Source organism: Piliocolobus tephrosceles, chromosome 2, assembly GCF_002776525.5.
Source record: "Piliocolobus tephrosceles isolate RC106 chromosome 2, ASM277652v3, whole genome shotgun sequence".
In the NCBI taxonomy this organism is placed as follows: domain Eukaryota; kingdom Metazoa; phylum Chordata; class Mammalia; order Primates; family Cercopithecidae; genus Piliocolobus; species Piliocolobus tephrosceles.
In genome coordinates this window covers 78,776,627-78,801,287 of record NC_045435.1, presented here as the reverse complement: position 1 = coordinate 78,801,287, position 24,661 = coordinate 78,776,627, and the positions used below count along the sequence as shown (strand labels likewise).

Below are 24,661 nucleotides of genomic sequence, written 5' to 3'. Positions count from 1 at the left end.
TCCTAATCGGTAACTAGAAAACATCTACACAAACAGTATACACACAAAGGGATACTTTGTTTATTTTTGAAAATGGTAAACTCATTTCACAGAATTAGAAAGACAGATATATATAATGTGAAATGGCATACTGAAAGAACACACTGGGTTTGGGGCAGAAGATGGGATGAAATTCTGGCTTTACCATTCACTAGCTATGTGCCTTTGACTCTACACTGATCATTCACACGAGTAATATTTATCAAGGATCAACTTCATGTAATGAATCAATGTGCCTGTCACTCAGAACAACAAAGGCATGGTTCCAGCCCTCATGGAGCCTGAATCAATTTTCTCATCCATAAAATGGTGCTATAATAAGCATTACCTTCTGATAGGGTTGTTGCATGGATCAATGCAATAATGGGTGGGGAAACATACAACAGGTGGGAAGTGCTGCAAATATCACCAAAAGGTTCAGTACTGCAGCATCAAAAAAAAAGTCAGAAATAGTAACTAAATATACTCACTTAACAAGTGCCAATACCGTCTCTGATGATTCCGATGGTGATGGCGCCATAACCACAAGGGGCTCCCCCAACAGCACCAGCTCCCAGAGCATCTGACTATGAAGGAAAACTGGGCAGAAACATCTGAAAGGTGATGCACAGTAGAAATATTTTTTAATGTAGCCAATCCTGTTTTTAAAATTCCTACATAATCTTTCTAAAAATGCCACAATGATATAAATTCTTCCGCTATTTGTATCTTGATCTGATACACAAATTCATTTAGAATATGGTGATGTATAGAGACGTAAGTCCCTTTTATTCACATAAAAATGTCTATCAATTTGACTCATTCTAATTTTTACAAAATTAAATGTAATATATTGACACACAGAATAACTGACAATAAAAGCATACAATTCTTAAATTGTTGTACCACATGATAGATCTATTTTATCAGTATTGCTTTGATACATTTGAATTTCAATCCTAAATATTTTTAAGGAAACAAGAAAAATTAATTTTCCAAGGGCACTTATTGGATACACTTAATTTAAAACCCAATACTTTTGACATTAAAGAATGATGACAGATCACAAGGGGGAGTGCTAATCTTGAACAAGAGCGAACCTCCTGGGCAGATACTCTCTCTACGGAAATGATTATTTTTACAGCAGCCCTGGAATTGGGTGGAGGCCTGCTGGGACACAACTCCACTAGTATGTTACTAAGCCTAAGATACTTGGTAACTTTCACTTATTTAGGAATTTCCTCCTGGCTTGGTAAAAATTTTTCCTACTAGATTGGGGAGGAGAATCTTATCTATTTATGAAAATCATAACCAATCCACTCGGTTGAAAAGACACACATGCAAATAAAAAGAAAAGAAAAATCAAACAACAATTAAGTGCAAAAATATGCAACAAATTATGAGATGGAAATTAGGGGAGTTAATTTTAACTATTCAAAAACAAGACAAGTGCCACAAAAGAAACAAACAACAACAACAACAAAAAAAACAGCTCATGGGTAAGGCAAAGGAGCTCTTCTTCTTCCCTTCCTAAACAACTCAGTCCTAAAGCAGAACATGGTAGTTATCTCTGCCACTAGGGAAAGAGAGCCGTATTGACCAGGGAGGCATGTCAGAGCTTATGTAAGGTAAGGTGGACATCTACATGCAGATGGTGGCCTACAGTGGAGCTGCTGGAGCCCAAATGTGGTGAGGAACGTATACATGTGTGGGGATTATTTGGTTTGAGTTCACAGAGCCCAGGAAGCACAGAGAGGTAGCCTGATGTGTAGTATCAAAGACAGAATGAGTTGAGGAGGTTGTCACAATGTGGGACCAACTGGCACAAGGTGTCAGAGCAGAGGAACGAGGGTATCTCCATGGAGAAGTACCCTGGAGTGGGGTGTGTAAGCACACAAGCAGGGTAAGGAGGGCATTCATGTGAGGCTCGACCTGGTGTCGAGAGTCAGAGCCCAAAAAGGGGAAGATGGCACCCACTTGGAGACGTGGTCTAGTGGGACAGAATAACCTGAATGAGACAGGAGGGTATCCATGGAGGTATGGGTAGAGTCAATCCAACAAGGAGAATCAGAGAGTGAGCAGGATAAGGAGGGTATCCATGCAGAAGGGAAGCCAGGTGTAGAATGGCAGGGCCCAGGGGGGATGAGAAAACTATTAGCATGGGGGACAAAGTTGCAGCAGAGTCCTACCCGGAACAATCAGACAAGAGAAAGAAATAAAGAGCATGCAAATTGGTAATGAGGAAGTTAAAGTGTCACTGTTTGCTGATGACATCATATACTTAGAAAATCCTAAAAACTCACCCAGAAAACTCCTAGAACTGGTAAACGAATTCAGCAAAATTTCCAAATACAAAATTAATGTACACAAATCAGTAGCTCTCCTATATACCAACAGCAACCAAGCTGAGAATCACATCAACCCCTTTTACAATAGCTGCAATAAATAAAATAAAATACTTAGTAATATACTTACCCAAGGAGGTGAAAGACCTCTACAAGGAAAATGACAAAACACTGCTGAAAAAAATCACAGATGACACAAACAAATGGAAATACATCCTATACTCATGGATGGGTAGAGTCAATATTATGAAAATGACCATACTGCCAAAAGCAATCTACAAATTCAACGCAATTCCCATCAAAATACCACCATCATTCTTCACAGAACTAGAAAAAACAATCCTAAAATTCATATGGAACCAAAAAAGAGCCTGCATAGCCAAAGTAAAACTAAGCAAAAAGAACAAATCTGGAAGCAATACATTATCTGCCTTCAAACTATACTGTAAAGCCATAGTCACCAAAACAGCATGGTACTGGTATAAAAATAGGCATATAGACCAATGGAACAGAACAGAGAACCCAGAAACAAAGCCAAATGCTTACAGTTAATTGATCTTCAACAAAGCAAACAAAAACTTAAAGTGGGGAAGGGACACCCTATTTAACAAATGATGCTGAGATAATTGGCAAACCACATGTAGAAGAATGAAACTGGATCCTCATCTCTCATCCTTTACAAAAATCAACTCAAGATTAATCAAAGACTTAAATCTAAGACCTGAAATCATAAAAATTCTAGAAGATAACATTGGAAAAAACCCATCTAGGCATTAGCTTAGGCAAAGACTTCATGACCAAGAACTCAAAAGCAAATGCTACAAAAACAAAGATAAATAGATGGGACTTATTTTGCTTCTGTACAGCAAAAGAAATAATCAGCAGAGTAAACAGACAACTCACAGAATAGGAGAAAATCTTCACAATCTATACATCCAAACAAAGGACAAATATCCAGAATCTATAAGGAACTTAAATCAGAAAGAACAAAATAAACAATCCCATCAAAAAGTGGGCTAAGGACATGAATAGACAATTCTCAAAAGAAGATATACAAATTGTCAACAAACATTAAAAATGCTTAACATCACTAATTATCAGGGAAATGCAAATCAAACCCACAATACTCTAGTACCTCACTCCTGCAAGAATGGCCATAATAAAAAAAATAAAAAAATAATAAATGCTGGTGTGGATGTGATGAAAAGGGAATACTTCTACACTGTTGGTAGGAACATAAACTAGTACAACCACTATGGAAAATAGTATGGAGATTCCTTAAAGAACTAAAATAGATCTACCATTTGATCTAGCAATCCCACTACTGGGTATCTACCCAGAGGAAAAGAAGTCATTAAAAAAAAAAAAAGATACTTGCACATGCATGTTTATAGCAGCACAATTCACAACTGCAAAAATATGGAACAAGCCCAAATGCCCATCAATCAATGAGAGGATAAAGAAAATGTTATATATATATACACATAATATATATATATATACACACATACACATATATATAAAATGTTATATATACACACACACACACACACACCCCATGGAATACTACTCAGCCATAAAAAGGAATGAAATAATGGCATTCACAGCAACCTAGATGGAATTGGAGACCATTATTGTAAAGTAACTTAGGAATGGAAAACCAAACATCGTATGTTCTCACTCATAAGTGGGAGCTATGCTATGAGGATGCAAAGACGTAAGAATGATACAATGAACTTTGGGAACTCAGTGGGGAAAGGGAGGGAGGGGGTGAGGGATAAAAAGACTACAGATTGGGTACAGTGTACATTCCTCATGTGATGGGTACATCAAAATCTCAGAAATCATCACTGAAGAACTTATTTATGCAACCAAACACCACCTATTCCCCAAAAACCTTTTGAAATAAACAAACAAAAAACTTTAAAAAAAGTTGCAGAAGAGATGGGGCATTGATTACTAACAGGGGTATTGATTAAATCAGTAAATAAAGAATAATTTAATATAATATATATGATGTGTACATATACATGCATTTACATATACATATACACACACACACACACACACATCCTAGCTTTGTCCACTTGAGAGAGTCTAAAAGCAATGATATCTCAATATCAATAAGCACACCAAGTGCCCAGATCTTGTCTTCCAAATCCTATTCTCTGCTAAAAAGAACCAAGGTTTTTTAGAGAAATGGCTGATTCTAGAGCTAGGGAAGAGAAAATACAAGATGATCTGGAACCCAAGAGAATAAAAAACATGTCCACACAAAGACCTATACACAAATGTTGACAGCAGCATTATTCATAATAACCAAAAATGTAAACCATCCAAGTCTCCATCAAAAGGTGAATGGATAGACAAAATGTAGCATATCCACAGGGAATTTTTTTTTTTTTTTTTTTTGAAATGGAGCTTTGCTCTTGCTGCCCAGGCTGGAGTGCAATGGCATGATCTTGGCTCACCAAAACCTCCACCTCCCAGGTTCAAGTGATTCTCTTGCCTCAGCATCCCGAGTAGCTGGGATTACAGGCATGTGCCACCACATCCAGCTAGTTTTGTATTTTTCGTTGAGATGGGGTTTCTCCATGCCAGTCAGACTGGTCTTGAACTCCCAACCTCAGGTGATCTGACCACCTTGGCCTCCCAAAGTGCTGGGATTACAGGTGTGAGCCACCACGCCTGGCCCATCCACATGGAATATTATTCAGGCATTAAAAAAATGAAGTACAGACACTCCCCATGTTACAACGGTTCGACTTACAACTTTCAACTTTATGATGTTGCAATTCAGTATGCATTCAGTACGCTCCTCAACATATGACAACTTGCCTCTGGATAAGCCCATTGTAAACTGAAAATACCAAAAACACACTTTGAACTTATAATTTTCAAACTTACAATGGGTTTAACAAGACATAACCCCCTTGTAAGTCTAGGAGTATCTGTACTGACTCATGATACTGCACAGATGAACCTTATAAACATTATTCTGGGTGAAGGAAGACAGACACAAAAGGTCACATTTTGTATGATTCTAGTTAAATGTAATGTCCAAAATAGGCAAGTGCATAGAGACAGAAAGTAAGTTAGTAACGGCAAGAGGTTGGGAAGAAGAGGGAATGGGAACTGCTAGCAGGTACAGTGTTAGATTTTGAAGTGATGAAAATGTTCTGGAATTAGCATTGATGGTTGCACAACTTTGTGAATATATTAAAACACTAGTGAATTGTACTTTAAAAGGTTGAATATTGTATGGTATGATAATTACAACCCAATTTATTTAATTGCCAAAAAAAAAAAAAAAAGATAAACCTGGAGTATCTTACACCAGAAAGCAAGAAGTGTTCAAAGAATGACAGAGATATGGCAAAAGAACATAGAAGCCAGCCTGTAGTAAGTTCTCACTGGCTAAACAGGGACAATTTGAATATCAAAATAGGTAATAATGGATTAGAATCCATTGAATAAAACAAGAAATCAGAGTCCAAACAGACATATAAAAATAGTGTGGTGATTTAAAATATGTCCAGGCTGTGCATGGTGGTTCACTCCTGTAACCCCAACACCTAGGTGGGAGGATCACTTGAGGCAGGAGTGCAAGGCCAGCCTGGGTAACATAGGAAGATACTGCTCTACAAAAATAATAATAAAAAATAAAATAAAATAAATAACATCTGTCCACAAATTCTTTGACACTCCTTTCAAAACATGGAGCCTAATTCTCCTGTTTTGAGTGTGGACCAGATTAGTGGTTTGATTGTAATGAACAGAATATGGTAGAAATGACAATGTACAACTTTGAAGGCTAAGTCATATAGGACACTGTGGCTTCAGCCTTCTCTCAGTGCTTGCTCTGGGAAAAGTTAGCTGCCATGTTGTGAGAACATTAGGCAGCCCTATGGAGAAGTCCATAAGGCTAGGGCTGAGACCTCCTAACAACAGCCACAGAGAACTGCAATCTCCAGTCAACAGCTGTGTAAGTAAGCCCTGTAGGGAAGCAGACTCTCCAGACTCCCATGTCCGGCTGACTGAAACCACAGATAACATCTTGACTGCAACCACATAAAAAACTCTGAGCCAGAACGACCCACCTAAGCAGCTCCCAGATTTCCAACCCTCAGAAACTGTGTGAAATAATGTTTGCTCTTTTAAGCCTAAGTATTGGGATAATTTGTTACATATCAATAAGTAACATACATAATTTCAAATATCTTCCCCAAAAATACCCAGTTACAAAAGGAAAAACAATTAACTTATCAGTGGAGAAGCTTGGAGGATACCACATTAATCAAGTGATCAAACTGAACATCATCAAAAACAACACAAGCTCAACTTACATGCCACCTCCTGACAGATGCAGAGCCTCAATCTAATCATGAGTAAATACCAGACAATCCTAAATTGAGGAGTTTCTGCAAAATAACTGTCCTGTAATCTGTAAGAATATCCGGATCATGAAAGTCAGAAATGAAAGAACTATTCTAGACTGAAGATGACTAATGAGATGTGACAGTTACATGCAACAGATTATTCTCAGTTTAACTAGACATTATCGTAATAACTGGTAACATTTGAACTGGTCTTAGTATTAGATGATATTAACTTATCAATGTTGATTTTACCAATTTTGATGGTTGCATTGTATACTTGTTTATAGGAAACAGAATCTAAAGTATTAAGGGATGACAGGGCACCAAGTCTCCAGCTTACTACCAAATGGTTCAGGAAAAAAGTCTTCTGTATTGTACTTGCCACTTTTCTGTTGGTTTGTAAAAATAAGCAAAGGAAAAATGAAACAGTCCTACATGAAAACATCTGACCAACTTTAATAATGGGATTCCTTTAAGGCACCAAGTTGCAAATTATTGTCTTTCAAGTATATTAATATATTATTAGCAAAGGGCACAAATAGAAGATAGGAAGTATAGTTACAAGAGAAATCACTCTTTGAAAGCTTTGCATTATACTGATAAAATGTTATCAAAGTCATTTTTTTGGGTGAGAGGTTAAGTTTTTCATATTCAGGAAAGGCAACTTGTCTCTAACTAAAAAAATATTAGTAGTAGGCCAGGCACAGTGGCTCACACCTGTAATCCCAGCACTTCGGGAGGCTGAGGCGGGCAGATCACGAGGTCAGGAGATCGAGACCATCCTGGCTAACAATGGTGAAACCCCGTCTCTACTAAAAACACAAAAAATTAGCCGGATGTGGTGGCACAAGCCTGTAGTCCCAGCTACTTGGGAGGCTGAGGCAGGAGAATCGCTTGAACCCAGGAGGCGGAGGTTGCAATGAGCCGAGATCGCACCACTGCACTCCAGCCTGGGTGACAGAGTGCGAGACTGTCTCAAAAAAAAAAAAAAAAAAAAAAAAACAGTAGTGTGCAGCAAATTAACTGCAGTATAGGACTACTGAAATGAAGGTCTGTAAGGAAATCACTGCTTTTTTTTTTTTAGTACCACATTTATATTCCCGTTCTGGAGTACCATGCCTTTATGCTAAGCTCCCACCACCAAAACAACCATGCCTTGGGAAAATAATTAGAAATTCACTTCTGTTTTTTAGAGACGGAGTCTCACTGTGTCGCCCAGGCTGGAGTGCAGTGGCACGATCTCAGCTCACTGCAACCTCCGCCTCCCGGGTTCAAGCGATTCTCCTGCCTCAGCCTCCTGAGTAGCTGAGATTACAGGTGCCCACCACCACGCCCAGCCAGTTTTTGTATTTTTAGTAGAGACGGGGTTTCACCATGTTGGTCAGGCTGGTCTCAAAATCCTGACCTCATGATCCACCCATCTCGGCCTCCCAAAGTGCTGGGATTACAGGCTTAAGCCACCACATCTGGCAGGAAACAAGAACTTAAAAACAACAAACTAACTTGCCCCACTCTTAAACCAATATTATGTAATTCACATCCAGGAGACGAGACACGTGCTAATCAAAGGTGTTAGTGATGGAGGTAATTAACTAAGGGTTGAGCATCCCTAATGTGAAAATCTACATTCCAAAATGTTCCCAAATCCAAAAGGTTTTGAGCATTGACATGATGCCACAAGTGGAAAATTCCACACATGACCTCGAGATGAGTCAAAGTCAAAATGCAATCAAAATTTAGTTTCGTGCACAAAATCATTAAAAATATTTTTTAAAATTACGTTCAGGCTATGTGTATAAGGTGTATATGAAGCACAAGTGACCCTTGTGTTTAGACTGGGGCCCATCCCCAAGATATCTCATTATGTATATGAAAAAATCCCCAAATGCAAAAAAGTCCAAAATCCAAAACACTTCTGATTCTGAGCATTTCAGATATAGGATATGCAAGATGTACCACAAAAGCTAAGATAATCAGTAACAAACAATAAAGCCTAAGACTCATACCGAAAAGTTCAAAAGAAAAATTGTCTGATAATTGAACTCCATATTAATTTATGCCAATTCTGCAAACAAATTATTCCCTCATGAGTCAAGTATCAAAACGAGAAACAGTACACATTCTTCTTTGTATATTTTTCCTGTAATATTTATTCATTTATTTGGGGCACACTCCCTCTTTTCATCCTAACAATGCTATAACATCTAATTTTTAAGAAAATTAATTTGTTTTAAAAGTCACATTTATAATTTATATGCAGTAAAATTTACCCTTACCAAAGATCTAGAATAGTTCCATCACCTCACAAAATCCCTGCAGCCCTTATGTAGATTTCCTCCCCCAGCACCAGGTAACCACTGATCTGATTTCTGTCCCTATATTTTTGTCTTTTCCAGAACATCATATAAATGGAATCATTCAGTAAGTATCTTTAAATATCTGGAAACTTTCACTTAGCATAATGCTTTTGGAAGTCTTTCATATTATTGCATATATCAACTGTTGCTTCTTTTTTTTTAACGCTGAATAGTATTCTATGTGCATTAATGTATTACATTTTGTTTGTCCATTTACCATTGATGGATACTTCGGTTGTATATCGTTTTATACTGTTATGAATAAAGCTACTATATAGACATTTGCATACAGGTCTTCATGTGGACAAATTTTCATTTTTATTGAATAAATACCTAGAAATAGGATGAATGTACTGTGCTAGAGCAACATATAAAACTAACCACTCTTTTTTTTTTTAAACTAATCAATCTTTTGAAGCAGTATTCCATGTAGTTTACAAGTCATAAAAAGCAAACAAGCAAACGAACAAACAAAAAGGTTGGCCAGGCGTAGTGGCTCACACCTGTAATCCCAGCACTCTGGGAGGGCAAGGCAGGTGGATCACTTGAGGTAAGGAGTTCTAGATCAGCCTGGCCAACATGGTAAAACCCCATGTCTACTAAAAATACAAAAATGTAGCCAGACATGGTGGTGTGCACCTGTCGTCCCAGCTACTTGGGTGGCTGAGGCAGGAGAATTGCTTGAACCTGGGAGGCGGAGGCTGCAGTGAGCCAAGACTGCAGCATTGCACTCCAGCCTAGGCAACAGAGTGAGACTCTGTCTCAAAAAAAGAAAGAAAAAAGATCCCACCAAAAAAATCCATTTCAAGTCTTTCACGACTTTTTGAGCATTTGGTAACTGCTCATTGATAGCAGTTGTTTTTCAAGCTGGCCTACACATCAGAACTACCTGGGGAACTAGAACTTGGGTACCAATCCAAAGATTTAGCTGCTCTGGGTAAAGGCACAAACATTACTTTTTCTTTTTCCTCTATTTCTTTTCTAAGTGCTAACAGTATCTCTTTTTGTTTTTTCATTTTCCATGTTGACATTTTTCAAATATACAGAAAAATAAAGACAACAGTATAAGAAACGTCATGTACATATCACTTAGATTTAATGATTAATATTTGCCATTTTTCACATAATCTATTTTTTTCTTACTGAAGTATTTTAAAATAAAACACAAACCTCATGACATTTCACTCCCAAATAAAATGCATCTTTTTTTAAAAGCACATTTTCTAACATCGTTAGAGTATGATTCTCACACTAAACCAAACAAAAATATTTTTACATATAATACGTATTCTATATCTAAATTTCCCTAATTGTCAAAGCTTATAACATGTAGCCAGGGATGAACCATTGATTTATAACATGTAAAACATAACTATTTTCTTCCAATTTTTTCCACATCCTATATAAGAACATTCATTTTTTAAATAAATTAACACCACCACCACAAAGCAAAAGAAAAGTCAGTTAACAAAATTTTTTATTCTTTACCTGAAAATATCCACCTCATGAACAGTAGGTAAAATAACAGATATATTTGTGTCTGCCTGAGAGACAGAAAAAAATAATAATAAGAGAAGATATCACCAAAATTTACAGAAAATTTTAAAATATATCTATCTTGTGATCAATAAGCCATGCTGCCCCATCTAACTTTTAAGATTCTCTTCCTTTAGGAGCAGCCAGAGAAGGAATGGGTCTTACCAATCTTCCCTAATATAGCAGAAGGTCAAAAATAATGCAGATATCATGGATAAAGAATTAATCCTGGCCGGGCGCGGTGGCTCACGCCTGTAATCCCAGCACTTTGGTAGGCCAAGGCAGGTGGATCATGAGGTCAGGAGATCGAGACCATCCTGGCTAACACAGTGAAATCCTGTCTCTACTAAAAACACAAAAAATTAGCTGGGCATGGTGGCAGGTGCCTGTAGTCCCAGCTACTTGGGAGGCTGAGGCAGGAGAATGGCGTGAACCCGGGAGGCGGAGCTTGCAGTGAACCAAGATCACACCACTGCCCTCCAGCCCGGGCAACAAAGCGAGACTCCATCTCAAAAAAAAAAAAAAAGGAATTAATCCCAAGTTCATGCCTGTAATCCTAGCACGTTGGGAATCCAGGAGGAAGAATAGCTTGATGCCAGGAATTCGAGACCAGCCTGGGCAACAGAGCGAAATCTCATCTTTACAAAAAATATTAAAAACTAGTCAGGTGTGGTGGCATGCACCTATAGTCCTAGCTACTTAGGAGGCTGAGGTCAGAGAATCACTTCGGCCCAGGAATTGGAGGCTGCAGCGAGCTACGATCGTGCCACCGTACTCCAGCCTGGGTGACAGAGGGAGACCCTGTCCTTGTTTAAAAAAAAATTAATCCAATAGTCAAAATTAGATTAGTTTGCAACTGTATGAAATACTCCCATTATACTGGTTGATATGTAACAGGAATACTTATTTTCCTGCTGCTATTTGCTTTTCATTCAATTCAAAGAACAAAGTACAACAAAAAAATTTACACCAGTTAAAACATTTCAAATGAAAACTTCAACCCCACCCATGAACAGATGGTGCTTTTGGAAAAATAAAGGGCAATTGTAACTACAGAATCCTTTTAACTGAGTTTCCTAAAATCGGAAGTCTGCTGGTCACTCTCCTAAGAGGTTTTGCCAGAATCAAAGCTTATTGAAAAAAATTCACTTTTCCCTTTTCCTCACAATTAAAATATAAATTTTGAGTTCTCCAGTCTCTACTGGAGAAATAACAAGAAAAAACACCCTAAGAAACATTAGAGAATATATTACCAATTCATTAAATACTATTTAATGGGACATTTCAGTAATATTCAGAAATATGTAATAAACTCAAGAAACTCTGCATTTGCTAGTTTAAAAATTCTGTTAAAGAGACTATATTTGCTGGATCATTCTACCATAGTACCACACAATACCTGCTGAGTTAACTGCACTATTTGAGTTGTCCCAGGCTTGTCATGACATGTGGGAATCCGTACCTAAAAGAAAGACAGGAAATTATTTTTGGCTATAAAAGAATGGGGGATGAGAAGTGCTATATCCTGCTACTAAAAAGGTATGGTCATTAATGCCAAAAAAGCTACAAAAATAAAATTATCTATATCACAGTTAAAAACTAAGGTCATATTTATTTTCAGTCACAGCAGAAAGTAAATCAAGGTCTCCATACCCACATACACACAGTAATCACTAACTCCCTGAGAAGCAAGTATGTTGAAAAACAAAATGGACATCAGCTTCATAATGCTTCCTGTTTATTGTTCCAATCTTTGCTTCATTAATATACACACACCCAAACACACCCTCTCAAGCTTGCCAAATTTTTGGATAAATCTCACAGGAAACAATGAGAACACTCCATCCAGAGCTATCAGTATTACTTTTGATGATTTCCCAAGGAAAAACACAATACAGATCCTACAAAAATGGGCAAATGTAGAGAGAGAACATTGTCAAAAATAAGTCCTGCTCCATAGTGAATTGCAAAGCACTTAGAGTACAACTCATACAAAGTCTAAGAGGAAAATGCTAATTCATTTAAAAGAAAAATCTAACCGAGAACAATACCCTGGGATGAACATGTGTGGTCTGACATCACGTGTTAAGAACATCATTTAGGACTAAGAACGAATGGCTTTCCCAATTTATCTTAATTTTTATTAATTCATACTCAATTCTACCAAGTAATCTGTTTCTGCATATCACTCATCTCTGGAGGCACTGGCAGGGCCATGGAGTTGCAGAATTCTAGGAGGTAGGATGTACGTGTACATATATAACATATAAATGACACTGTTCTGCAAACTCTAGAGGATGCCATGAGATCAGAGGCGCCTGAAGTTGTGTGACTGATGGTTCTAGGAAGCAAAATGAATTGCAATATCTCTATAATGCCTCACATCAATGACAAACAAGGGAAAGCAATAACATGACTAATATTAATATTAGGTTAAAAAGCAAAGCCCATCTGTGAGCTTCCTACAAAGTTCTTTTGTTTATTTGTTTTTGTTTTTTGAGACAGGGTCTTCTTTTGTCATGCAGGCTAGAGTGCAGTGATGCAAACATGCCTCACTGCAGCCTCGACTTCCCAGGATCAAGCAATATCCCGAGTACCTAGGACTACAGGTGTGCACCACCACACCCCACTAATTTTTGTATTTTTTGTAGAGACAAGGTTTCGCCATGTTGCCTAGGGTGGTCTTGAACTCTTGGGCTCAAGGGATCCACCCGCCTCGGCCTCCCAAAGTTCTGGGATCACAAGTGTGAGCCACCATGCCTGTTCAAAAGTTCTTTAAAAAGATCACAATTAGCCTGGGAAACATAGCAAGATTCTGTCTACAAAAAGTTTAAAAATTTGCCAGGTGTGGTGGTACATGCCTGTGGTCCTGGCTACCTGGGGGGCTGAAGTGGGAGGGTTGCTTGAGCCTGGAAAGTTGAGGCTGCAGTAAGCTGTGATTGTGCCACTGTACTCCAGCCTGGGTGACAGCACAAGACCCTGTCTCAAAAAAATAAAAATAAAAATAAAAATGAGACAACTGAGATATAAGACACTACCTTCATTACCACCCCCATGATTGGCAGGTGTAATGTTTTCCCTGGCACTGGGGCAGGCCATCGATCAACATCATTACAAGCTGAAAAATATAACAAAATATTTTCTTAGAATAAGTGAAAATATCAAAGTATTAAAAATGAGGCATTAGAAATAAGAAAACTACTTTCCATATAGCAGAAAAAATATACTGGGAAGAATGAAAGATAAAAGGCAAAAGAAAAGTAAAAGTGATGAAAACATTTTATATTTCACTCAGAAATACACATATGTTGGTTAATTTATATCCTAAGTATTAAAGGGAGTTTTCATATTCATTTATTACTACTAATTAGCTACAAAAGCACATCAACTGGCAAAGGCCTTCCATCTGTAGCAAGTGACAAAAGGATTTTTCAACAGTACTCTTGAGTATTAGAACTATCGACTCAATATTCATTTATTATTATCCTAATAATAATAAGCATCATCAAAGTAGTTAGAGGAAATAACAACAGACAGTTTTGGATATCTGTAGGTACAGATGCCAGACAAATAGTCTTATACCTTTCTCCTATCATATATTCCTTAAATTCTTGCCTGAATTTTTATAAATTGTTATAAATCAACTTCATTTTAATCATTCATTTCCAGTAAAAATTTTAAAACTCTTTCATAAAGGTACTCAACTCATACAATGTTAAACTTACCTGCTTCCAAATAAGGTTCACTCTTTTCAAAATACTCTGGTGCTATCTGTTTGAGCACAGTGTGAAAAAAATGAATATAAGGTAGTTTGCTGATCAAAACCAAGGACTGAGAAAAAAAAAAAACAACAATGTTTTAAAAATTGCTTTGCCATTCATTTCTTGCATAAGCAATAACTAACAAGCTAAACTGAGCAAAAAGTGTGGATTTTAAAATAAAAAGGCTTTTACAGTGGATAGTTAAAAGGAAACAAAACCATAGCTACAGAATACAAAAAGCTTAACCTTATTGTTACACTTTAACAACATAAAAGCATGTAACAGATTTTCCTGCTCTTCAAAAAAAGAATTTCCTATCAACAAACTAATGTCATGAGTAACTTCGAAAGCCTAGCTCCTGTTATCCTTAAAATAGCAATATCAGGAATTAGCCATATGAACTTTTCCTATTAAAGAAAGAGCAAATTTTGATACTTTTGCAAAAGACTTACGAGTTATATTTTATAGTTCAACTGCCATAGCCACAGAGTTGGAAATTGTAACGTTATGGTTTGATCATTTCAGATACAAATTAGGCCAATTCTTAAACTTTTTTTTTTCTTAAAAACCACTCTATCTTTCTAACACCAATCAGTGGTCAGGGGAAATTCTGAGTACAAAAGGGAAAGGTATGTCTTGCTAGCTGGGATTAAATAGGAAAGATTCTTTTATTTTTGTTTCTCTTTTTTTTTTTTGAGATAAGGTCTCACTCTGTCACCCAGGCTACAATGTAATGGTGTGATCATGGCTCACTGCTGCCTCAACTTCTTGGTTTCAGGTGATCCTCTCACCTCAGCCTCCGGAGTAGCTGGGACTACAGGTATATGCCATCAAGTCTGGCTACTTTTTGGTGGATTTTTGGTAGAGATAGGGTTTTGCCATATTGCCCAGGCTGGTCTCAAACTCCCAGACTCAAGCAATCTGCCTACCTTGTCCTCCCAAAGTGCTGGGATTACAAGTGTAAGCTACTGTGACCTACCTGATTCTTTTTAAGAAACAAAAGGAATTGTATATTTGGAATAGAAACAATAATGGCTAAGAAGTTGCTAAAGTTTATTTACTAGCTCTTTAAAAAAAGATATAATAGTTCAGGCTTTTATTAGTTATAACAATATTACAATTTGCTTATTCCTTCCCTTATTCTAAAATGTAAAAATTAAGTGGACTCCTCTGGCTTTTGACAGAATCCTGTGCAATAATTGTAACTTACTGTCAGGAATCTAGCACAGAGAGCAAAAATTCAATAGCAGTTAAACATATAGAGACAGGTGTCCATGATATTAAAAAAAACACACACACACAAAAACTAGATAAAATATAAACCCAAGGCTAAGCACAGTGGCTCACACCTGTAATCCCAGCACTTTGGGAAGCCGACGTGGGTGGATCACCTGAAGTCAGGAGTTCAAGACCAGCCTGGCCAACATGGTGAAACCCCATCTCTACTAAAAATACAAAACTTAGCTGGGCATGGTGGCGCACACCTGTAATCCCAGCTACTTGGGAGGTGCCTGTAATCCCAGGTACTCGGGAATACAGTACCTGTACTCCCAGCTACTTGAACCTGGGAGGCGGAGGTTGCAGTGAGCTGAAATCACACCACTGAACTCCAGCCTGGGTGATAAGAGCAAAACTCTAACTCAAAAAATATATATGTATATATAGGCCGGGTGCAGTGGCTCACACCTGTAATCCCAGAACTTTGGGAGGCTGAGGCAGGTGGATCATGAGGTCAAGAGTTCAAGACCAGCCTGGCCAAGATGGTGAAACCCTGTCTCTACTAAAACTACAAAAAATTGGGCAGGCATGGGGTGGGCACCTATAATACCAGCTACTCGGGAGGCTGAGGCACAGAATTGCTTGAACCTGGGAGGCAGAGGTTGCAGTGAGCTGAGATCACGCCACTGCACTTCAGCCTGGGCGACAGCGCGAGACTCTGTCTCAAAAAAAAAAAAAAAATTTATATATATATATATAAATAAAATACCAAAGACTTTAAAGACTCTTAAAACTAACAGTTTCTATTTTTCTAATCACAAAATTAAAAAATACTTTTCTTTAATAGTGTATACGACAATTACCTTCTGAAAGTAGCCTCTTTTTAGAGTTTTATCTCGAACTTGCCGGAAATACACATATCCATAAAAATAAGCAGGATCCTTCTATGAAGAAAGTGACAAGTAAGTGTGTGTGTGTGTGGGGGGGTACATATATATGTATCTATACCTATATTCATATCTATATCTTTTACTATTAACATCAGGTTCCTTTATAAACCCAAATCAAGACATGAGATATACACAAAGAGCTAGTTATGCTTTTCCACCAACAAATAATAATCATGATAGCAACAGTCAGATCAGAACCTTCTAACTCTTGACATGGTCCATATGATGTGTGTAAAAACTTAAAATTAAAACAAAAAAAAAAACCCTCCTAACTTGCCCAAAGATGGCAAAGTACTAATCATAATCTAAGTACTAAAGTCAGATTTTCCCCCTATAACTTACTCAGCTTATATTCTTTATTCGTCTCTATACCAGGTGATTGAAGTTAAAAAACAGTCAAATTCTGTTTTCCCCAATGTTGTATTTAGTTTCTAAAAAATTCTACCTACAATTTTGAGATTGTCATATTAAGGGATCAATCTTAAAACAAAATGAGGTATCCTAACATACAATTTCAAGAGAGAAAATAAAAGGAGTTAAATGACAATCTGAATCTTACATAGTCAGTTATACGTTAACCCAATAATAATGAAGCATAACAATGTTTATCAACATACAATCTGAAAGGTAATTGCATTTCAAAAAAATTTAAGAAGCATTTACATCTTAATGGAGTAAACTTTGGCTCAGTTCCTTATTTGATTATTATTCCTTAAACAAATATATATTGACTATCTACTTTGAACAGGGTAATGTGTTAGAGAAGATAAAAAGATGCATAAGACACAGTTCTTCCTCAAGGATATCATGATTTAGGAGGGATAAGTAGAAAAATGAGGCCAGGTGCAGTGGCTCATGCCTGTAATCCCAACACTTTGGGAGGCCGAGGTGGACGGATCATGAAGTCAAGAGATCAAGAGCATCCTAACCAACATGATGAAAAATGTTGGTTTGATACATGATACAAAATACAAAAATTAGCTGAGTGTGGTGGCATGTGCCTGTAATCCCAGCTACTCAGGAGGCTGAGGCAGGAGAATCGCCTGAACCCAGGAGGCAGAGGTTGCAGTGAGACGAGATCGCACCACTACACTCCAGCCTGGTGACACAGTGAGACTCCATTTAAAAAAAAAAAAAGTAGAAAAATGACTATTATTGTAATAAGAGGGTGGGTACCATGAAAAAGCACAAAGTGTTACAGGAAAGCCAAGGGCAAAGAGTAAAGATTTCATGGAGGCAGCTGTTTTTGAATTGGGAATTGAAGGATGGATATGACTTAAACAAAGACAAAGGCATTCCAGGTTGAAAGGGCTAGGAGTTTTGGTAAAAACACAAATGACAAAAAAACTACATGCTATCTCAGGAAAAAGCACATAGTTCAGTTTGACTAAAATATGGCATACATACGGCACACATAGAAAGCAGATGAAGGTGAAATTTTGATAGGATAAAGGTCTTATTTTGGAAGGTCCAAAAAGTGAAGACAAGGAAGTAGTAACCTCTTTACTCATTAAACAATTTGCAGTCATTTTAGATTTTTCTTTATATAATATATATGTACACTTTAGCTGGTAACACTGTATAAGATATATTGTGCTGGAATAAAACAAGAGGTGGGACGTCCTTGGGTAAATTTCTTATCCTCAATAGCCCTCAATTCCCTTATCTACAAAAGGATCTCTCTTGGAACACTGTAAGGAGGATTAATTAGATGATATATGCTTATTAATACAGTATCTAGAACATAAAAAGCCCTAACATTCTGGGGGGCGGAGCAAGATGGCCGAATAGGAACAGCTTCAGTCTCCATCTCCCAGCGCGAGCGACACAGAAGACCGGCGATTTCTGCATTTTCAACTGAGGTACTGGGGTCATCTCACTCAGGAGTGCCGGACAATCGGTGCTGGTCAGCTGCTGCAGCCCGACCAGCGAGAGCTGAAGCAGGGCGAGGCATCGCCTCACCTGGGAAGCGCGAGGGGGAAGGGAGTCCCTTTTCCTAGCCAGGGGAACTGAGACACACAACACCTGGAAAATCGGGTAACTCCCACCCCAATACTGCGCTGTAACACCGGCACACCGGAGATTATATCCCACACCTGGCCGGGAGGGTCCCACGCCCATGGAGCCTCTCTCCTTGCTAACACAGCAGTCTGCGGCAATCTAACCGCAAGGCAGCAGCGAGGCTGGGGGAGGGGCGCCCGCCATCGCTGAGGCTTAAGTAGGTAAATAAAGCCGCTGGGAAGCTCGAACTGGGTGGAGCTCACAGCAGCTCAAGGAAACCTGCCTGTCTCTGTAGACTGCGCCTCTGGGGACAGGGCTCAACTAAAGGAGCAGAAGCCTGTGAAACGCGAACGACTCTGTCTGACAGCTTTGAAGAGAGCAGTGGATCTCCCAACACGGAGGTTGAGATCTGAGAAGGGGCAGTCTGCCTGCTCAAGTGGGTCACTGACCCCTGAGTAGCCTAACTGGGAGACATCCCCCACTAGCGGCAGTCTGACACCCCACACCTCACAGGGTGGAGTACACCCCTGAGAGGAAGCTTCCAAAGCAAGAATCAGACAGGTGCACTCGCTGTTCAGCAATATTCTATCTTCTGCAACCTCTGCTGCTGATACCCAGGCAAACAGGGTCTGGAGTGGACCTCAAGCAATCTCCAACAGACCTATAGCTGAGGGTCCTGACAGTCAGAAGGAAAACTATCAAACAGGAAGGACACCTATATCAAAACCCCATCAGTACGTCACCATCATCAAAGACCAGTGACAGATAAAACCACAAAGATGGGGAAAAAGCAGGGCAGAAAAGCTGGAAATTCAAAAAATAAGAGCGCATCTCCTCCTGCAAAGGAGCACAGCCCATCGCCAGCAACGGATCAAAGCTGGTCAGAGAATGATTTTGATGAGATGAGAGAAGAAGGCTTCAGTCCATCAAACCTCTCAGAGCTAAAGGAGGAATTACGTACCCAGCGCAAAGAAACTAAAAATCTTGAAAAAAGAGTGGAAGAATTGACAGCTAGACTAATTAATGCAGAGAAGGTCATAAACGAAATGACAGAGATGAAAACCATGACACGAGAAATACGTGACAAATGCACAAGCTTCAGTAACCGACTCGATCAACTGGAAGAAAGAGTATCAGCGATGGAGGATCAAATGAATGAAATGAAGTGAGAAGAGAAACCAAAAGAAAAAAGAAGAAAAAGAAATGAACAAAGCCTGCAAGAAGTATGGGATTATGTCAAAAGACCAAATCTACGTCTGATTGGGGTGCCTGAAAGTGAGGGGGAAAATGGAACCAAATTGGAAAACACTCTACAGGATATCATCCAGGAGAACTTCCCCAACCTAGCAGGGCAGGCCAACATTCAAATTCAGGAAATACAGAGAACGCCACAAAGATACTCCTCCAGAAGAGCAACTCCAAGACACATAATTGCCAGATTCACCAAAGTTGAAATGAAGGAAAAAATCTTAAGGGCAGCCAGAGAGAAAGGTCGGGTTACCCACAAAGGGAAGCCCATCAGACTGACAGCAGATCTCTCGGCAGAAACTCTACAAGCCAGAAAAGAGTGGGGGCCAATATTCAACGTTCTTAAAGAAAAGAATTTTAAACCCAGAATTTCATATCCAGCCAAACTAAGTTTCATAAGTGAAGGAGAAATAAAATTCTTTACAGATAAGCAAATGCTTAGAGATTTTGTCACCACCAGGCCTGCCTTACAAGAGACCCTGAAGGAAGCCCTAAACATGGAAAGGAACAACCGGTACCAGCCACTGCAAAAACATGCCAAAATGTAAAGACCATCGAGCCTAGGAAGAAACTGCATCAACTAATGAGCAAAATAACCAGTTAATATCATAATGGCAGGATCAAGATCACACATAACAATATTAACCTTAAATGTAAATGGACTAAATGCTCCAATTAAAAGACACAGACTGGCAAACTGGATAAAGAGTCAAGACCCATCAGTCTGCTGTCTTCAGGAGACCCATCTCACATGCAGAGACATACATAGGCTCAAAATAAAAGGATGGAGGAAGATCTACCAAGCAAATGGAGAACAAAAAAAAGCAGGGGTTGCAATCCTAGTCTCTGATAAAACAGACTTTAAACCATCAAAGATCAAAAGAGACAAAGAAGGCCATTACATAATGGTAAAGGGATCAATCCAACAGGAAGAGCTAACTATCCTAAATATATATGCACCTAATACAGGAGCACCCAGATTCATAAAGCAAGTCCTTAGAGACTTACAAAGAGACTTAGACTCCCATACAATAATAATGGGGGACTTCAACACTCCACTGTCAACATTAGACAGATCAACGAGACAGAAAGTTAACAAGGATATCCAGGAATTGAACTCATCTCTGCACCAAGCGGACCTAATAGACATCTATAGAACTCTCCACCCCAAGTCAACAGAATATACACTCTTCTCAGCACCACATCACACTTATTCCAAAATTGACCACATAATTGGAAGTAAAGCACTCCTCAGCAAATGTAAAAGAACAGAAATTATAACAAACTGTCTCTCTGACCACAGTGCAATCAAACTAGAACTCAGGACTAAGAAACTCAATCAAAACCGCTCAACTACATGGAAACTGAACAACCTGCTCCTGAATGACTACTGGGTACATAACGAAATGAAAGCAGAAATAAAGATGTTCTTTGAATCCAATGAGAACAAAGATACAACATACCAGAATCTCTGGGACACATTTAAAGCAGTGTGTAGAGGGAAATTTATAGCACTAAGTGCCCACAAGAGAAAGCAGGAAAGATCTAAAATTGACACTCTAACATCACAATTAAAAGAACTAGAGAGGCAAGAGCAAACACATTCAAAAGCTAGCAGAAGGCAAGAAATAACTAAGATCAGAGCAGAACTGAAGGAGATAGAGACACAAAAAACCCTCCAAAAAATCAATGAATCCAGGAGTTGGTTTTTTGAAAAGATCAACAAAATTGACAGACCGCTAGCAAGGCTAATAAAGAAGAAAAGAGAGAGGAATCAAATAGACGCAATAAAAAATGATAAAGGGGATATCACCACCGACCCCACAGAAATACAAACTACCATCAGAGAATGCTATAAACATCTCTACGCAAATCAACTAGAAAATCTAGAAGAAATGGATAATTTCCTGGACACGTACACTCTTCCAAGACTAAACCAGGAAGAAGTCGAATCCCTGAATAGACCAATAGCAGCCTCTGAAATTGAGGCAACAATTAATAGCCTACCCACCAAAAAAAGCCCAGGACCAGATGGATTCACAGCTGAATTCTACCAGAGGTACAAGGAGGAGCTGGTACCATTCCTTCTGAAACTATTCCAATCAATAGAAAAAGAGGGAATCCTCCCTAACTCATTTTATGAGGCCAACATCATCCTGATACCAAAGCCTGGCAGAGACACAACAAAAAAAGAGAATTTTAGACCAATCTCCCTGATGAACATCGATGCAAAAATCCTCAATAAAATACTGGCAAACCGGATTCAGCAGCACATCAAAAAGCTTATCCACCATGATCAAGTGGGCTTCATCCCTGGGATGCAAGGCTGGTTCAACATTCGCAAATCAATCAACGTAATCCAGCATATAAACAGAGCCAAAGACAAGAACCACATGATTATCTCAATAGATGCAGAAAAGGCTTTTGACAAAATTCAACAGCCCTTCATGCTAAAAACGCTCAACAAATTCGGTATTGATGGAACGTACCTCAAAATAATAAGAGCTATTTATGACAAACCCACAGCTAATATCATACTGAATGGGCAAAAACTGGAAAAGTTCCCTTTGAAAACTGGCACAAGACAGGGATGCCCTCTCTCACCACTCCTATTCAACATAGTGTTGGAAGTTCTGGCTAGGGCAATCAGGCAAGAGAAAGAAATCAAGGGTATTCAGTTAGGAAAAGAGGAAGTCAAATTGTCCCTGTTTGCAGATGACATGATTGTGTATTTAGAAAACCCCATCGTCTCAGCCCAAAATCTTCTTAAGCTGATAAGCAACTTCAGCAAAGTCTCAGGATACAAAATTAATGTGCAAAAATCACAAGCATTCTTATACACCAGTAACAGACAAGCAGAGAGCCAAATCAGGAATGAACTTCCATTCACAATTGCTTCAAAGAGAATAAAATACCTAGGAATCCAACTTACAAGGGATGTAAAGGACCTCTTCAAGGAGAACTACAAACCACTGCTCAGTGAAATCAAAGAGGACACAAACAAATGGAAGAACATACCATGCTCATGGATAGGCAGAATCAATATTGTGAAAATGGCTATACTGCCCAAGGTTATTTATAGATTCAATGCCATCCCCATCAAGCTACCAATGAGTTTCTTCACCGAATTGGAAAAAACTGCTTTAAAGTTCATATGGAACCAAAAAAGAGCCCGTATTGCCAAGACAATCCTAAGTCAAAAGGACAAAGCCGGAGGCGTCACGCTACCTGACTTCAAACTATACAAGGCTACAGTAACCAAAACAGCATGGTACTGGTACCAAAACAGAGATATAGACCAATGGAACAGAACGGAGCCTTCAGAAATAATGCCACACATCTACAACCATCTGATCTTTGACAAACCTGACAAAAACAAGAAATGGGGAAAGGATTCCCTATTTAATAAATGGTGCTGGGAAAATTGGCTAGCCATAAGTAGAAAGCTGAAACTGGATCCTTTCCTTACTCCTTATACGAAGATTAATTCAAGATGGATTAGAGACTTAAATGTCAGACCTAATACCATAAAAACCCTAGAAGAAAATCTGGGTAGTACCATTCAGGACATAGGCATGGGCAAGGACTTCATGTCTAAAACACCAAAAGCAACGGCAGCAAAAGCCAAAATTGACAAATGGGATCTAATTAAACTAAAGAGCTTCTGCACAGCAAAAGAAACTACCATCAGAGTGAACAGGCAACCTACAGAATGGGAGAAAATTTTTGCAATCTACTCATCTGACAAAGGGCTCATTTCCAGAATCTACAAAGAACTCAAACAAATATACAAGAAAAAAACAAACAACCCCATCCAAAAGTGGGGAAAGGATATGAACAGACATTTCTCAAAAGAAGACATTCATACAGCCAACAGACACATGAAAAAATGCTCATCATCACTGGCCATCAGAGAAATGCAAATCAAAACCACAATGAGATACCATCTCACACCAGTTAGAATAGCAATCATTAAAAAATCAGGAAACAATAGGTGTTGGAGAGGATGTGGAGAAATAGGAACACTTTTACACTGTTGGTGGGATTGTAAACTAGTTCAACCATTATGGAAAACAGTATGGCGATTCCTCAAGGATCTAGAACTAGATGTACCATATGACCCAGCCATCCCACTACTGGGTATATACCCAAAGGATTATAAATTATGCTACTACAAAGACACATGCACACGTATGTTTATTGCGGCACTATTCACAATAGCAAAGACTTGGAATCAACCCAAATGTCCATCAGTGACAGACTGGATTAAGAAAATGTGGCACATATACACCATGGAATACTATGCAGCCATAAAAAAGGATGAGTTTGCGTCCTTTGTAGGGACATGGATGCAGCTGGAAACCATCATTCTTAGCAAACTCTCACAAGAAGAGAAAACCAAACACCGCATGTTCTCACTCATAGGTGGGAACTGAACAATGAGCTCACTTGGACTCGGGAAGGGGAACATCACACACTGGGGCCTATCATGGGGAGGGGGGAGGGGGGAGGGATTGCATTGGGGAGTTATACCTGATATAAATGATGAATTGATGGGTGCTGACGAGTTGATGGGTGCAGCACACCAACATGGCACATGTATACATATGTAACCTGCACGTTATGCACATGTACCCTAGAACTTAAAGTATAATAAAAAAAGAAAAAAAAAAAAAAAAAAGCCCTAACAAATAACAGCTATTATTATCATTGGTTGGAAGAATATATTAGTAGTGACAGCAAGAAGGAGATGGCTCTAAGAGACATTTCACAGGTAGTATCTCTGCCCTTAGTGGAACCAGGGAGGTAAACTGTAAAAACTGGTATCAGGCAAATTATGTCCAAGTC

At 38.7% G+C, this 24,661-nt stretch overlaps 1 protein-coding gene across 6 annotated transcripts in view; it reads right to left on the bottom strand.

Moving 5' to 3' along the window:
* DENND6A (DENN domain containing 6A) overlaps positions 1-24,661 on the bottom strand; it is an 80,287-nt gene that overhangs the window by 20,062 nt on the left and 35,564 nt on the right. For 4 of the 6 annotated variants that reach the window (XM_023200957.3, XM_023200941.3, XM_023200963.2 and 1 more), the window contains 6 exons: positions 16,478-16,558; positions 14,361-14,466; positions 13,674-13,753; positions 12,035-12,097; positions 10,588-10,643; positions 510-632 (listed from right to left, as the gene is read on the bottom strand). In XM_023200957.3, the coding sequence (XP_023056725.1) occupies positions 510-632; positions 10,588-10,643; positions 12,035-12,097; positions 13,674-13,753; positions 14,361-14,466; positions 16,478-16,558 (509 nt within the window). The remainder of the gene's footprint in view (positions 1-509; positions 633-10,587; positions 10,644-12,034; positions 12,098-13,673; positions 13,754-14,360; positions 14,467-16,477; positions 16,559-24,661) is intronic. The other 2 variants (XM_023200946.3, XM_023200953.3) reach the window with 2 other exon arrangements.